The 16,727-nt window shown below is 36.3% G+C and overlaps 1 protein-coding gene across 5 annotated transcripts in view; it reads left to right on the top strand.

Moving 5' to 3' along the window:
• The window catches only part of LOC121369112 (ubiquitin carboxyl-terminal hydrolase 15-like), a 42,947-nt gene that overhangs the window by 9,743 nt on the left and 16,477 nt on the right, over window positions 1-16,727 (top strand). Inside the window, exons 3-11 of one of the 5 annotated variants that reach the window (XM_041493966.1) lie at window positions 577-686; window positions 3,856-4,024; window positions 10,875-11,020; window positions 11,665-11,720; window positions 12,056-12,100; window positions 13,273-13,438; window positions 13,846-14,019; window positions 15,183-15,341; window positions 15,788-16,096. In XM_041493966.1, the coding sequence (XP_041349900.1) occupies window positions 577-686; window positions 3,856-4,024; window positions 10,875-11,020; window positions 11,665-11,720; window positions 12,056-12,100; window positions 13,273-13,438; window positions 13,846-14,019; window positions 15,183-15,341; window positions 15,788-16,096 (1,334 nt within the window). Of the gene's footprint in view, window positions 1-576; window positions 687-2,628; window positions 2,774-3,855; window positions 4,025-10,874; window positions 11,021-11,664; window positions 11,721-12,055; window positions 12,101-13,272; window positions 13,439-13,845; window positions 14,020-15,182; window positions 15,342-15,787; window positions 16,097-16,727 lie in introns of those variants that run through there. The other 4 variants (XM_041493967.1, XM_041493971.1, XM_041493968.1 and 1 more) reach the window with 4 other exon arrangements.

Genomic DNA, 16,727 nt, shown 5'->3' with positions numbered 1-16,727 from the left:
ATATAATTTTTTTAAACTAGTTTCCAATGGATTCCCATGATCACAAGGCACAGAACTGAAAAAGTGTTTCCCATGAAATTTGAAATCTTATGCCCTGAAAAAGAATGTGATTTTTTATAATGGCTTTCAATTGGAATGAAATAATCTACAGTTATTGTCTGTTTTCCAGACCGGCCTCGGTGGCGTCGTGGCAGGCCATCGGTCTACAGGCTGGTAGGTACTGGGTTCGTATCCCAGTCGAGGCATGGGATTTTTAATCCATATACCGACTCCAAACCCTGAGTGAGTGCTCCGCAAGGCTCAATGGGTAGGTGTAAACCACTTGCACCGACCAGTGATCCATAACTGGTTCAACAAAGGCCTTGGTTTGTGCTATGCCTGTGGGAAGTGCAAATAAAAGATCCCTTGCTGCCAATCGGAAGAGTAGCCCATGTAATGGCGACAGTGGGTTTCCTCTCAAAATCTGTGTGGTCCTTAACCATATGTCTGACGCCATATAACCGTAAATAAAATGTGTTGAGTGCGTCGTTAAATAAAACATTTCTTTCTTTCTTTCTTTCTTTGTCTGTTTTCCAGAAGACAACAAGACCTTGAAGGAACACCTGGTTGATGATCTTGACTACTATTTACTGCCAGCTGAGGCCTGGACCAAATTAGTGGCTTGGTATGGGACTGTTGAAGGACAGGTATGAGCAACTACATGTATTGGTTAACTCTTTCCCAATTCATATCTCATAACTTGACTGAGACAATATTGTTTTTAACCTATTTCACAATTCATATGAGTATATCACAACATGGCCTGAGGTGGGTTTTTTAAAGGTTTTTTAAATTTCTTTTGACAGTTCATATCTCATCACTTGACTTGGACTATTTATTTTTTACATCTTTCACAATTCGTATCGCATCCTTGACCAGGGATTGTATTATTTTATATTTTCACAGTTCATATCTCATCCTTGACCAGGGATTGTATTATTTTATATCTTTCAGAATTCATATCTCATCCTTGACCAGGGATTGTATTATTTTATATCTTTCACAGTTCATATCTCATCACTTGATTGGGACAGTATTATTTTTATATCTTTCACAGTTCGTATCTCATAACTTGACTGGGACAATATTATTTTTATATCTTTCACAGTTCGTATCTCATCACTTGACTGGGACAGTATTATTTTTATATCTTTCACAGTTCGTATCTCATCACTTGACTGGGACAGTATTATTTTATATCTTTCACAGTTCGTATCTCATCACTTGACTGGGACAGTATTATTTTTATATCTTTAAAGGCGCAGGCCCTAGTTTTAGCCTGTGAAAATGGACACTAAGTTCAGTTAGTCTACAAACCTACAAAACATTTGGATACGGTTATAACTGAGAAAAGTTGAAGTTTGTGATGTTTAAACCTGAAAATATTGTCTATAAATAGACAAGAGCCTGTCTCGATAACCATTACTTCTCAGATGAATGTGTATTTTTAGAACTATAAAAAAGAGCATTTTGGGTTATTACAAAAACCTGGAGTACCAGAACCACTTCAGGTGTATGAAAACAAATATTCTAAATAGTAAAATGTAAGTACTCCTAATTTAAATGGTTAAAAATGGCTTTAATAGTGAAAAATATGTCATAATGTTTAAAAACTAGGGTCTGCTCCTTTAATTTTTCATATTTCGCCATTTGACTGGGACAGACATATTTTTACATCTTTCACAATTCATTTTGTTCAACTTGACGCTGACAGTAATAGTTCTGCCTTTCACAATTCATGTTTTACCACATCACTTGGGTTATTATTATTATCATCTCTTTCACAATTCATATCTCAATGGCCTGTTACAGAATTATTATTACATTTTTGATGGACACATAAATGATAACTTGAATAATATTTGCTTACCCAGAATACTAGATTATTGATAGCATACAGGTACATGAACAGGCTTTCTGTCAGAGAAGAATTTGAGGGTATGTAATAAAAACAAAACAGACCATAGGTGCCCCTTCTAGGTGGTTATGAGTTTAAATTATTTTAAATTGCATTGCATTTTATGTGCTTTGACATATTAAACTGCAGTTCTGTTACTTTCAACTGTCTGAAAACACAAAAAAATCCATGAATTACTGAGATTTTAAGGTACGTAATTTTGCCCTCAGTACCCTCTGGCAGAAACACTGAACTAAACCAAACTAAACGTCCATGGTTTGTACAGTTCATATGTTTAGATTTTGTCATTACCTCTTCTTATATTGCAGGACTTCTAAAATTATTTTTTAATCCACTAGCCAATCAGTGATTTTAAAAATTTACTAGCTCTACCTTACTTTAAGTTTATACAATGTTACTAAATAATAGTAATAATCAGATATGTCACCTAAAGAGGGAGCTTAAAAACACTAACATTGAGGGTTGGGGTGTGTCACGATATTCATATTTACAAAATAGACGTAACTGCAACATTTGACTCTTTTTTTCACTAGCCATCGGGCATGGCAATAGTAGTTATTTACTAGCCCAAGATTGAATATCACTAGCCATAATATAGAAGCCCTGCATTGTCATCTCAAACTACCCGCCTTTTGATCTAGGACCATTTGACATTGTCTGTTTTTTTCTAGGAGTCTATTTCTCGCAAGGTCATTGAGCAGGGAATGTTTGTCAAACATTGTAAAGTGGAGGTGTACCTTCTCGACTTGAAGCTTTGTGAAAATTCTGAATCCAACAAATTTGTCAACAAACAGTTCAGTCGAACTGATACAATAGGTAGCATCAGGATAGACTGACAGTGCAACCTGTCGTTGTAAACAGTGGTGCTTATGTAACTCCGTATTTGATTGAAAAACAACATGCGTACACTTTAATTTATATAAATGCATAACATGAACCAAAAAAATATTTTTGAGATTTTGATTTGAATGTTACATAAATTGTCTATGATGCTGGAGTGTCGTAAAACATCTGTTCTATTCTAAATTGTCTACACGACATTTAAATTAATAAACAAATAAACATGTTTTTGTACACTAATTGGTAAATTATAACACATTACAGGGCTAGCTTTTGGACTCCCTAAATTCGCCAATTGCAAATTTTAAAACCAATTGGTGAATTTTATTTTAATTTGGCGAAATAATTTCATGAAATGAATGATAGTTTTGAAGTTTAATAGATAATGTGGCAAAATTTCTGCTGATCCAGTGCTAGCCCTGCATTGGTAACATTTTGTTATTGTAAATGAATATATTTGGAAATAACTATTAAGATTTTCCAATAAAATTTAATAGCTCAGTTGTGTTACATAAGGACCACTTGATTACTTGACAAGTTGCTGTGAACATTTCTGATTTTTGTTTTTATGTGTTTTCTTTTTGTCCTGATGCATTGTGTGTAGTGGTGTAATATATTTGAGATCGTTTCATGTTGATTTTGCAATTACATGAATCAAACATGCAAAATTATTCTAGAATTGTTCTATATTTATTATTTGGTACTTTTTTCAGCCAGGTTTGGTTTACTTTTATTTAAATTTTTGTTAATTAATTATTAAAAAAAAAACCTAAAGTAATATACCCAAAAAACCAACCCAACAGATTTGTAGCAAAAAGAACTGAAACATAAAAATTAAGGTTTTTGAAGTGGCTTTAAGGGGGAGATAATTTAATTAAAATTAACCTGAAATGATCTCATCTACTAATCCCACGAGTGTTTGAAGTGAATCACTATGTCCTGATTTGAGATAATGTTTCACTTTTAACACATTTTTTCCTCCATTTCAAATATATATTGCATGTGGTGTAGTGGTCTGTACCTTGTAGATTGTGTTAGAATGCTTCTGTATATTGCAGGAACCCATTGCTAGAAAAGTCATAGACGATGGCGTGTATTTGAAGCAACTTAAGGTTGAAGTGTACCTACACATCCTAAAGCTTTGTTGCTACAATAATTCCAATAGTACTGACAGTGACATTACGGAAACTGCTACACCGGCAGATTTCAGTAGAACCACAACCATAGGTACATGTTTCACACGCACACTTTTTTGTGTTAAGCTAAGCTTTTCTCTCGGCAAGTAAGTGCTGTATTGAATTGTTTGTGGAAGATGGGGACCATTATTCAGAAGCTTTAGAGCATGTGTTTAGTTTTCTAACTGTGGCATGCATAGTGATTTGATCACTAGACTATTGGTGTGAAACAATGACCTGTGTCATAATTTTATAGTCCAAATGTTTTATGATTTTAACAAACCTCTATTAGTAGAGACAAATTTAATATAGTTTGAAGTTTTATTTCACCAAGGTACAAAAAGTGTCCTCATTTGTTGTATTAAATGCGTATTAAAATCATTTAACTACCATAAAGGATGAAGAAAATGAGTATATTAATAAAATAATTTTTTTGTGACTGTTTTGGTTTAACAGTTTTTACATACGGTAGTTATTGTAGTTTGAAAATTGTGGATTCTCTTTTGTATTATGTTTTCTTTGATGTTATTGATTGTTTTTGTATTCTTTTCTTAAATTATAAAGAACTTCTAACATCTTCCCATCCTGCCCAGAAAAAAGACTTAATGCATGTTGAATACATCTTGTTGTATTTTTAATGTCCGAACTGATTTTATTTGGAACTAATAAAATATTAGATTAAAAGAGTGTAGCTTAGACAAGTTTTCTGTTAATGTATATATCTCATTAACCATAATAGATTTAGTTTGTGTACTTAATTGTTTGAGGTTTGTGATGTATTAGTATTTTTGTTTAAAGAAATGTTTTAAATGGTTTTTAGGCTAATGTTAACAGGTTTGCCATTCAAAATTTCTTAAAATAATATATATTTCTTTCTTATATTTAATACATAAACATGCAGATGGTATATTATTAACAATAAAGGTAAATGAATCCTTGTGAATGAGTCACACACCACAAAATCAGTTGTACTTATTGTACATGTGGAGGCTGTCAGTGTCATGAAGGCATCTTTTTATTATGCTGTGCTGTAATATTTTTCGGTAATACCCCTAGTGGATTTTTGCTGGTCTATGAGAATTAAACATTGGCATAATCTATAAATGCAGAAATAAAATGGATTACTCCAAAAAAACATTTGCATTACCATGTAAATGACTTTCCAAATTTAAATGTGCAAAAAAATAAATGGGTTACACAAAACTAAACTTCTGTGAGCAATGCACGGACGAAACAGTCGGTTTCGCAGTTTACAAAGTTAATTGGCAATATATATATATAGATATATATATATATATATATATATATATCATATAATATCTTACATTTTCAGTGCATTTTTCAGATCACAGACTTTAAAGGGACACACCCTAGTTACGTTTATTTGTTAACCATTACGGCGTTGTTTTTCGCTATTAAACCCCATTTTTCACAAATAAAATTGCACTTTACTTACATTTTATTATTTAGAATACACATTTCCATTGCTTTTGGTAATCCTGATGTTTGTAAAACCACGAAATGCATTTTTTGCATTTTTTCACAAGACGTGTTGTCGAGAAAAAACCGTTAAGCAAGCGAGGTCCAATCTATTTTTAGAGGGATATTTCCATTTCAATGTCACAGACGCTGGTATATCACGTGACCGTTAACATTTTGGTTCGGTTTGTTTTCTCGTGCACAGTTCGCGCAATCAACATCCTATTTGTTGTTGTTCATTTGTGAGATTTTTCTTCACAGTTCGTGAACATTTTCAGTAACAATAAAGTTCAGACAAGTAAGTGTCTCAATACAAAACGTTACAAACCCTTAAAACCAATAATTTTGCTAAGTCTTACGAGATCTGGAGAGGGGGTACAACCAGGACAGAACAGTTGGAACATGTCCAGGAGAGGTGAAACAAACGCACCCCAAGTCTGTGAAATTTGTCGTGACGTAGGCATTGTTGTGCTGTGAGCGACATCTACCGGTGACATCAGAATACTAACTTTCAAAATTATTTCAAGCAATTGGGACATGGGGATTCCCATGGTATTTATCGATATAAAACCTGCTTTTTCACTCCATTTGATAAAAACGTGATCTAAGTGTGTTACAGGTTTGTAGATTAACCAAATTATAATTTATTTTCGCTGGATGGAACTAGGGTGTGCGGCTTTAAGAATTTGATAACTTTGCAAATAAGATGTAAATTAGTCGAGGTCTCAGCACTAGGTTTATTGACATTTAAGCAAACGTACTTGGGTGACACTCCATGATTGACATATGCATTCATAGTCATCAAATAAAAACATTTCAATGACAATTTGACACTGAAAGCTGTCCAGCGTTCAGAAAACAAAAAACGTTATTTTGATGTAAGGACATCCAAAATGACGTCATTCGTGTTTGATGTCATTTCCGTGTTTGATGTCACCGCGCCACATATTCTTACGTCATTTGAATATCTAGTAATGGCGGACTGGAATTAAAGTTGCGTGTACAGTTTACAAAAACCCGTTGTATTAAGCTTGAGCTTGTATGATAAAGAGATTATTACCCTCGTGTATTTCGGTATCGTCGGTATCATATATTAGGAACAAAACATTTTTTATTCCTAATATATGATATTGACGATACCGAAAAACACTCTGGGAATAACCTCTCTCTCTCTCTCTCTCTCTCTCTCTCTCTCTCTCTCTCTCTCTCTCTCTCTCTCTCTCTCTCTCTCTCTCTCTCTCTCTCTCTCTCTCTCTATATATATACTGAACAAAATAAGAAACTTCCGCTAACTTTGCTTGAACATAACTTGATGAAAACAAACCGGGGGAATAATTGTTATATATGCGTTTAAATAGTGTTCCATGATGCATCGTTTGGTGCAAAAATCATGGCCATAGGTTAACAGAAACTGGGAGAAATTTTGACCAAGTGTGGTAGGGGTTTAAAAAATAAAATCCACTTAATAACGGGTATGACCACCTCGTGAATTGACCACTGCAGGCGCATAGAATTGACTAAAGTGTTGATTTCTCCCTGTGGAATATTGTTACACTCCTGAATGAGCGCTTGACGAAGTTCGTTGATGTTAGCGGGTGGGTTGGGACGACGCCTCAATCGTCTGTCAAGACTATCCCAGACATGCTTGATGGGGTTGAGATCAGGACTTTTAGCGGGCCAGTCATCAATGTTATTTGTCCTAAGAAAATTTACAGTGTTTCTAGCTGTATGAGAGGTGGCATTATCATGCTGAAAAATTGAGATGTTGACGTTGTTATGGAACAGAGGAATGACGTGATGAGCGAGAATGTCATCGCGGTAACGTTGAGCATTTAAATTGCCATCAATGACGACTAGTCGTGAACAATAACCATGGGCAATGGCTGCCCAGACCATGACACAACCCCCACCCCCGAAACGATCTCGTTCAAGAACACAACAGTCAGCATAGCGTTCATTTCTCCTATGGTAGACGCGCACCCTGCCATCACCACGTTGTAAAGAAAATCTGGATTCATCTGAAAAAAGAACGGTATTCCAGCATCGCCGTATCCAACGAGTGTGTACACGTGCCCAATTAAGACGATTTAGATGATGACGTTGCGTTAAACCGCATTCGACGTAAGGACATCGTGCATGTAAACCGTTCTCCCGCAGACGATTGCCCACTGATTTGATTATTATGAAGCCCAGGTGTTTTAGCAGCAATAGCAGTGGCAGTTTGGAATCGATTGCGCAAATGCGTGTTCATGATAGAGCGGTCTTGACCACGCATTGTAACACGCGGACATCCACGGTGTGGTGCTTCCTGTCGGTCGAAATCTTACGCGAAGATTTCGAATCGCTCGACTAGAACTCCCAACATGCCTTGCAAGCATGCCAATCGCCCGTTCGCGTAAATTATTGGGTATTCTTGGCATACTAAAAATTCTACAATGTAAAAAACTGTCATTTGTTTTACAAATTTTGAAGGGTTTTCGTTCACTTGACAACAATGTCAGTAAGACAAGTAAAACAAATTGACCGAATACTACGCGGGACATGTCAAACCATGCATGCACGTGCAAATTGAATTTCACATTGTCGATGATTAACAGTGCAAAAATAATCGATAAAATTCATGAATCCTGATACTACAGCTCAAGGCTAATACTACCTACTGTAAACCGTGAAAAAAATGCGTGTGTATAAATTTAGCGTCGTTCACGTCCAACCTTATGTCGCGAAATTAATACGCACGCATTATTTTCCAGTTTGAAGTGTGCTTAAAGTGATGTCTCGATTTTCTAGTAAACCATAAAGGAAAACAATATTCATTTTACAAAAGGTAACACAAATAAGTTAATAACTGGTAACTAACACTGATCAGAAACAAAAATATTCAGAAATAATTACTAGTAGTTGTTCCATTTCGCCAACTCATAAACATAAATCTTGAGCGTGTGAATACTAATGTTCGTTTACTTACGAATGATTTGAATTGCTAACAGATACGTGTACTAGTAATTAAATTAGTCCAACCTTTCTCCACCCTGTGGTAAAAACTTCACGTTTCCACTTTATTTCATCAAACACAGAAACGATCCAGTTCGCGTGAATAGGTTTACTGTTTACATGTTTATTGAACAAGCTAACATACACTGCGACTAATTTGGTTTGGTTTGAAATATTTTATTGAGAATAAAATTCACAAAAAGATTCACTCAACAGGCACAGCCTATACATGAGCTCTCCTTGATGGCGACTAATCGTTAAAGGGACATTCCTGAGTTTGCTGCATTGTAAGATGTTTTCGACAAATAAAATATTTCTACGATTAAACTTACATATTAAATATATGTCCTTGTTTAGAATATCAGTGTCTGTATATTCAATGAGTTTCTGGTCGTCTCAATATTTGTAAGAAGCTCAAACTGGATTTTGTCTTCAAATTTCGCACGTACGAAAAACGATCAGAAACACGTTTAACATACAGACACTAATATTGTATGCAGCAAAATATATTTGATATGTAATTACAATTGTTAAAAAGTCTGTCAGTCGATAACATCTTAAAAATTGCAGCAAACTCGGGAATGTCCCTTTAATTGTTTTATGTAACTTCAATCCAATCCAATATATATTTACATGCTCCTATACCACTAGGGTTTCAAGCATGTCTGTCACGGGCCCCACTTCTGGATAGCCAGCAGGAGTGGTCCGGGACAGAAATATAGGGGCAATTTTGAACTTTACTCCAAAAAATATTTTAGGGGACATTAACAATTTGTTTGTGCCTTTTTCTAACATAAAAAACCTATTCCTAACAATTTAGCCACATTTTTTACCAGGCAGTCAAAACTTAAACACCTCTAATCTATATCTTACTATTTAGCCCTAAGGGAATTAGGGGTATGGTTCATCCATAGCTTAACCGCCACACGGAAAAGTGTATCATTTGGAAGAGGCGCCACGCCGGTATTGGTAATCCAAGTGTGGCAGGCAGGAGGGGGCCGAGGCCCAGGGGAGGGGGGGCCGGAGCCCCCCGGACAAACCCTAACTCTCCTACAGCCAAACCGCCTACGCCTACGCCTACCTCCTACCCTCCGGTGGTCTCCCGCCCCCCCCCCCCCCCCCCCCCCCCCCCCCCCCCCACCGTCCCAACCACGATGCCCTCCACCAGCACGGCCCTCATAAAGTTAGTTGTAACTTCAATCGATGGCGACCAATCGTTTATTGTTTTATCTACCAAAGGGTGTTAACAGTTAACAACTGAAGCTGTGAGTTGTGATTCTAACACAGGTGAGATGGGTAGGGCCTAATCCCCTCTATAGACTCTGTACCAGGCACAATTGCTTGATGTAGGATAACAGAATATTGATTTACAGACAGTAACTTTATAACAATTACAGTGAGCTGTCTTTATCCACTTTTTTTTTTTTTTTTAGCTGTCAACGGTTCGCGAAATTTACATGTCGCGAACATGCGCTAAGGTATACATTCGCGAAAAAACACGTCGCAATATTAATACAGTTTACAGTATATAATTTCATTACACAATGAATTCTTTAACACAAATACTATATGTACAAATCGGAAGTTTCTTTTTTTGTTATATAATAATAATTATATAATTATACTCTTCAAAAAAAGTAGGGAAACTTGAAATATTAAAACATGTTTTGACCACAGACATCCTAGTAAAGAACGTTCAGGTCTGTTTATCAACACACGGAAACACATGCATCACACTGTTGCTCCGTACATGTGCGCGTGGTGTCATTCTCGATTTTGACAATTTCCAGGAAGGTCCATTAATCACTGTGGAACATTATTTCTGTCAATCTTTTTCATTCTGTTGATCATACAGTTGTTATTGTTTTGTTTTTAGTCATTTTTATTGTTTGAATTTGCGATTTACTGATAAAAAACCCGTCAACTTTCAAATTTCACTTCTGAACCCAGTCGTCCTTCAAGATCTTTGGTGGTCATAAAACCAACTACCAGTTGTAATGTTTACCCAATTAATTCACTATTATCATATAACAATTCTCCACAGCTAAATATACTTTACAATTTTGGCAATTTTAAGTTCTTATTAGAGTTCCCCTACTTTTTTTGAAGAGTATAGAGAGAGGGAGGGACGGACCGACAGACGGAGAGGTTATTCCCGGTGTTTTTCGGTATCGTCAATATCGTATATTAGGAATAAAAAATTGTATTATGCGAGCCTCTGGCGACCATTTTACAAAGTCAGTAAAACTTGGTTTATAGTTACACCTATGGATATTCATCACAGTGCACCAAAACATTTATGGCAGGCAAGACATTTAATTCTGCAGAATTCTTGTTTTTTGTTGATTTTTGAGTACCTGACCAGTTTGTTAACAGTAATTTCAGGTTGTTACATGTTTTAAAAAAAACCTTTTTATTGTTACTCACAGATGCCCTAGAGAAAGAGATGAGGCGCATGTTCGAGATCTCTGATGAGAAAGATGTTCGACTCTGGAATCGCTACATGAGTAGCACGTACGAACATCTGAATAAACCCGACAATACACTACAAGATGCAGGCCTCTACCATGGACAGGTGCTATGTCGGATAATAATCTTTCTTTGACACCCAATGGCCCATGTGTATTTTTGAGCTGGGGTGTCGTTTCATTCATTCCTTCTATCTATAATTATTTTCTGGCTTGTCAAGTGCATATAATATCATTATGTCCCAACCACTGAGTGGTGGAATGGACTCGTAATGTTAGGTTTGTCCATCGACGCAAGCTCTGATAATTTGAAAATTCATTTGCTAAAGATCAGCTCTGCATGTCGAGGCATGTCAGATGTAACTCTGTGGTAAAGCACACTCGCCTGAGGTGAGTCATGGGATCGATCAGTTGCTCTTGATGGATTCGATGTGGTTATTACCTTTTTCACAATGTATATCTTACCACATGTATTTTGTCAAAACCCATTAAAAGGACTGGTATGTGCTGTCCTGTATGTGGGAAAGAACATAAAAGATCCCATGCTGCTTTTTCTATAAGAATAGTCTGCAACAGCAATGGGTTTTCTTTCTGTCAGCCAAATAACCATATTTTAGACTGAGGTGTTAAATATTTCTTTCTGCCCTATCTATATGTTCATCCATTTATCTGATTCCAGTGTCTTGAGAATCATTATTTATATACATGTATAACAAAGCATTCAGATGTGTTTGTTGCTTACATTTCCTAGGTGATAGTTATTGAGCAGAAAAATGAAGATGGAACATGGCCACGGCAAGCGAAAAGGTATGTTCACTTTTTAAAAGACTGACAAGACCTACACAATATGGATATTTTCATTGTGTTACAGAATGCAATTTAGTTCATTGGTAGACTGCTCTCAAGCTTGAAATGAGATGGGTCGTAGAATTGATTGCTTTCGGATGGACATTCTCCCCCACCCCACCTTTTTTCATGGTACTGCGAGATTAAAAAGTTGTAAGAGTTTAGTGAGTTAGTCTTCTGGTTACTTTTTATTTATCATTTTATACCTACCGTACCTTCCAAAATAATAATATCCACAATTAAACAAGATGAAAATTAGCATAATAAACAGTCTTGTATGTTTGTATTTTTTTCAGTACAAGTAGCTACAACTCTAGTCATGACAGGTCATACACTACAAGGTTTGTATAATTTAATACTGTAATCTTCAAAACAGTAACATTTCATGGTTTTGGTTCAGCTATTATTTGAAAAAAGTTTGCAGTTTAGTTAAACAAAAAAGAAAAAGAAGGAAAAAAAGTAAATACCTGATAGTCTGGTGAGTTGGACACTGCAGCCAGATCTGTAGTTTTCGTCAACACAGAGGTAGTTTGTTGTCATATTTGATTCACTGGTACCATACTCACCAGGCCAAGCTTCAGTGTGTTTTGGGCCTTAGCAGAGCTTGCACTGGAACAAATTTTGGTTCAGCTAATTTTCGGATACGTAGTGTATTTCCATGAAAATTATTTTTAAAATGGTTAATTTAAGGTACATGTTATTAGGCAAAGACTAAATGTTGTAGCCACTTTGTATAGAAACTAGACAATTGCTAACTTGGCAATGGACAGGGTGAACCCTGTGTTAGAGAACAGCTGCCGGTTAAACAATGTGCTGAGAACAGCTGCCGGTTAAACAATGTGCTTAGAACAGCTACCGGTTAAACAATGTGCTGAGAACAGCTGCCGGTTAAACAATGTGCTGAGAACAGCTGCCGGATAAACAATGTGCTGAGAACAGCTGCCGGTTAAACAATGTGCTGAGAACAGCTGCCGGTTAAACAATGTGCTGAGAACAGCTGCCGGTTAAACAATGTGCTGAGAACAGCTGCCGGTTAAACAATGTGCTGAGAACAGCTGCCGGTTAAACAAGGTGCTGAGAACAGCTGCCGGATAAACAAGGTGCTGAGAACAGCTGCCGGATAAACAAGGTGCTGAGAACAGCTGCCGGTTAAACAAGGTGCTGAGAACAGCTGCCGGTTAAACAAGGTGCTGAGAACAGCTGCCGGTTAAACAAGGTGCTGAGAACAGCTGCCGGTTAAACAAGGTGCTGAGAACAGCTGCCGGATAAACAAGGTGCTGAGAACAGCTGCCGGTTAAACAAGGTGCTGAGAACAGCTGCCGGGTAAACAAGGTGCTGAGAACAGCTGCCGGGTAAACAAGGTGCTGAGAACAGCTGCCGGGTAAACAAGGTGCTGAGAACAGCTGCCGGGTAAACAAGGTGCTGAGAACAGCTGCCGGTTAAACAAGGTGCTGAGAACAGCTGCCGGTTAAACAATGTGCTGAGCTGTTGTTGAACCTTCCTTTCCTTTCAGATCGGGTGGTGGTTACGGTGGAAGTAGCTACGACACTGGTTACAACAGTTACGGTGGGACGAGTGGCTGCTACAATGGCTATGAAACCGGAAAGGGAAGTGCAGTGCCGGGCGTCTGTGGTTTGGCCAATCTTGGCAACACCTGCTTCATGAATTCATCTTTACAGGTACCTCATTGTGAAAAAAAGATTTGTCATATTAAATTAATTATTTGTGTGTGTCTGTCAATGAAAGAAAAATCTGTTTGCTGTAGCTTGACCGAGTTGTAAAAATTATCCTCATTCACTCTTTTTTCCAAGTTTACTATTAATAAATGTCACAGTTTAAAACTGCCCGACTCCAAAATAGGCATTAACTTGACACTAAAACCAGAAACCAAATAAAACCCTTGAAAAGGATGTAAATTTAGATACGACTACTAAAATTTGTATAAAGTTTGATTTCAATGCAATACAAACATCAAATGAAACCAGTTCCATCCACGTACCTATTTTTATCACCATTTTTTAATATTCCATCACAATTTTGTTTTGGGTTTTAACATAACTTACGCTATAAATAATATTTTATTCAGTGTATGAGCAACGTACCACTGCTGACAGAGTTCATGTTAAGTGATCGATGGGTCAGCGAAGTGAATGAGGACAACCCTCTAGGAAACAAAGGAGAAATCGCACGGTCATATGCCGAGCTCATCAAGACCATGTGGAATGGCAAATACAGCTACACGGTGCCACGAAACTTCAAGGCAAGTGCTTTTAATCTGATCTCATTTTAGTATTTTAAGATGTGTGCCAACTTGGGAAAGGCAGACATATCAAAACTTAGGATCATCATTGATGATTATTAGGTAAATTCAAGTAGATAGAAAAATTATGATAGTAAAAGTTGAAGGAGTTCTGAAAGTAGTAAAGAGAATGATTTTTCCATTTCCGATAATTGGAAAATACTGGGATTTTCTCCTTCGTTGTTTCAAATTCATGGATATGTCTAAGTTAAATGAAGAATGTGTCACATGATTCAGTAATGCTTACCATGAAGTTTAATTTTTTAAATAATAATAGTATCTGTATTCATAAAATTGAGGAACATTCATTGATGAGTGAAGAATTGCTCTTAATGTTGGAAGACCGGATACATTATTTTTGAAAGAAGATCACCCCTAAAATTTTCTATATTCCATCTTACATATACACTCGGACCTCGGCCCATTGATTTTTTTTAATCATCGGCGATTGGGTGTCAATAGTAGAAAGGGATATTTTATATGCACCATCTCACAGACAGGATAGCACACACCACATCATTTAATATAGTAGTCGTGGTGCACTGGCTGGAATGAGAAATGGCCCAATGGGCCCAACTATGGGGATGGATCACAAACCATTATTATATATTAAGTATATTATTATTAATCATGACGCATTTACTGTCAATCTAATCGATTGGTACCTACTTTGTTTACAAAATGTCATGAAACTAATAGACTTGATAGTTCCAAGTTAATCCCTTAAATGAATGAAACTAAAGACTTACTTTCAAAAGTAATGCACGTCTACAGATTAGCCGACATTGGTAACTCGGACATCATGTGACACTGTCGGCTGGCGACGAAATCAATGATGACAAACGGCTGTGTGTACTGCCAACATGCTACAACATCTGTGATTATGTAATGTTGTTGTAAAGAGGTGTTTTGAGACGTCGGATGCACCTTTGTTCCCACTTTACTCTGTTGGTGTCGGAAGGTGTGAATTTTGGTGTAATGAACAGAATAACATTGATGTACGTTCGTTCCCGACAGTTTGTGGTCAAATGGTGTAAATGTCGTAGTAACGATGATCGTCGTAACGAGGTCTGACTGTACATATGTTTTAAACCCTAGCTGTGAAGATCAGTTTATATTTTCAGGTTGCTGTGGGTCGTTTTGCACCCCAGTTCTCGGGATACCAGCAGCAAGATTCTCAGGAACTAATGGCGTTTCTGTTAGACGGTTTGCATGAGGATCTCAATCGCATCAGAACCAAACCGTATTTGGAACTGAAAGACGCAGATGGCAGACCCGATGAAGTATGCTCATATTTTAAAAATTATTATTATTGACATAAATTATAACTAGAGCACTCACAGTTTGTACACATGTATCTTTATTGTACAGATTGTTATTAAATTTTCAGCTTGATTTATTTTCATTGTCAAATTGGTTTTAAATTAGGGTATAACTTTATTCTGTTTTCACGTTTGTGACTTATATTGGTGGTTTTACTGTCTTAAAGTAAAATATTGTTGAATTTCACAAAATAAAGTTTCAAAATCTTAACAAACAATTAAGAAAGACTAAAAAAAACACATTTTGCTTGTGAAGAATACAGACTAAAAATAATCAGGGTTGGGTTGTTGTTGTTTTTTTTTGTTTTTTTGGGGGGTGTCTTTCTTTTTTGCAATTTGTGCTTCAATAATGTGTCCTTGTTTTGCTTAATACTCTTGATTCATAAAAATTTACCATTTGTTTTCAGATTGTTGCAAAAGAAGCCTGGGACAATTACCGGCAAAGAAATGATTCTATTATTATTGACATTTTTCATGGACTTCTCAAATCAACTGTTAACTGTCCGGATTGCGACAAAATTTCAGTAACCTTTGACCCTTTCTGTTATCTTTCTTTACCGCTACCCATAAAGAAGGAACGGCAGATGGAAGTGTTTTGGGTGCCTCTTGCCTCCGAGGCTAAACCAGTACAGTATAAACTTACAGTGCCTAAAATGGGGAGTGTAGCAGACCTGTGTGCTTCTTTGTCACAGATTGTGCAAGTGCCAGTGGATAAGGTACAGTGTTTTTATTACCCATATGGTTAAAAATACCTTAGTACACATCAAAGTGATACGTCCCACTAGAACGCCAAGTGGGACATAACACTTTGACGTCACATGACGACATTGATTGGCGCACTACAACCTTACTGGATCGTCAAACAAACTACTAGTAGATCAGTTAAATAAATTATAATCAGTTATTGGTAATAGATGGGATATTAAACTCACTACAATTTCATATTGTGTTTATGTCCCTCGTTAAGTAAACATGATAAATATTATATAAATTAAAATCGATTATGGGTAATAGATAGGATATTCAACTTACTACAATTTCATATTATGTCCATTGTAAAATAAACATGATATCAAATGGAATCTGATTTGATATCCTTTAAATATGTTGTCTGTTACAAATACAGTAAAACATTTATGTTTATTTGAAAAAACAAACAAAAAAACCCAGCAGTGAATGCTGTAAACCCTACAGTAGTATATTTTTATATGTAAACATTTTGAATAGCTTATCGGTCAAGTGCCGGTTATCTGTAACAAAGTAAAAAGATTATAACAGAACAAAAACAAAGCCAAAATCTGCTGTAGATTATTTTTATATGTAAACATTTTGAAGGTACAGTTCCAT

The sequence above is a fragment of the Gigantopelta aegis genome, chromosome 3 (genome assembly GCF_016097555.1).
Source record: "Gigantopelta aegis isolate Gae_Host chromosome 3, Gae_host_genome, whole genome shotgun sequence".
Lineage (NCBI taxonomy): Eukaryota > Metazoa > Mollusca > Gastropoda > Neomphalida > Peltospiridae > Gigantopelta > Gigantopelta aegis.
The sequence above is the reverse complement of the archived record's forward strand: the minus strand, read 5'-3'. Positions and strand labels throughout refer to the sequence as shown.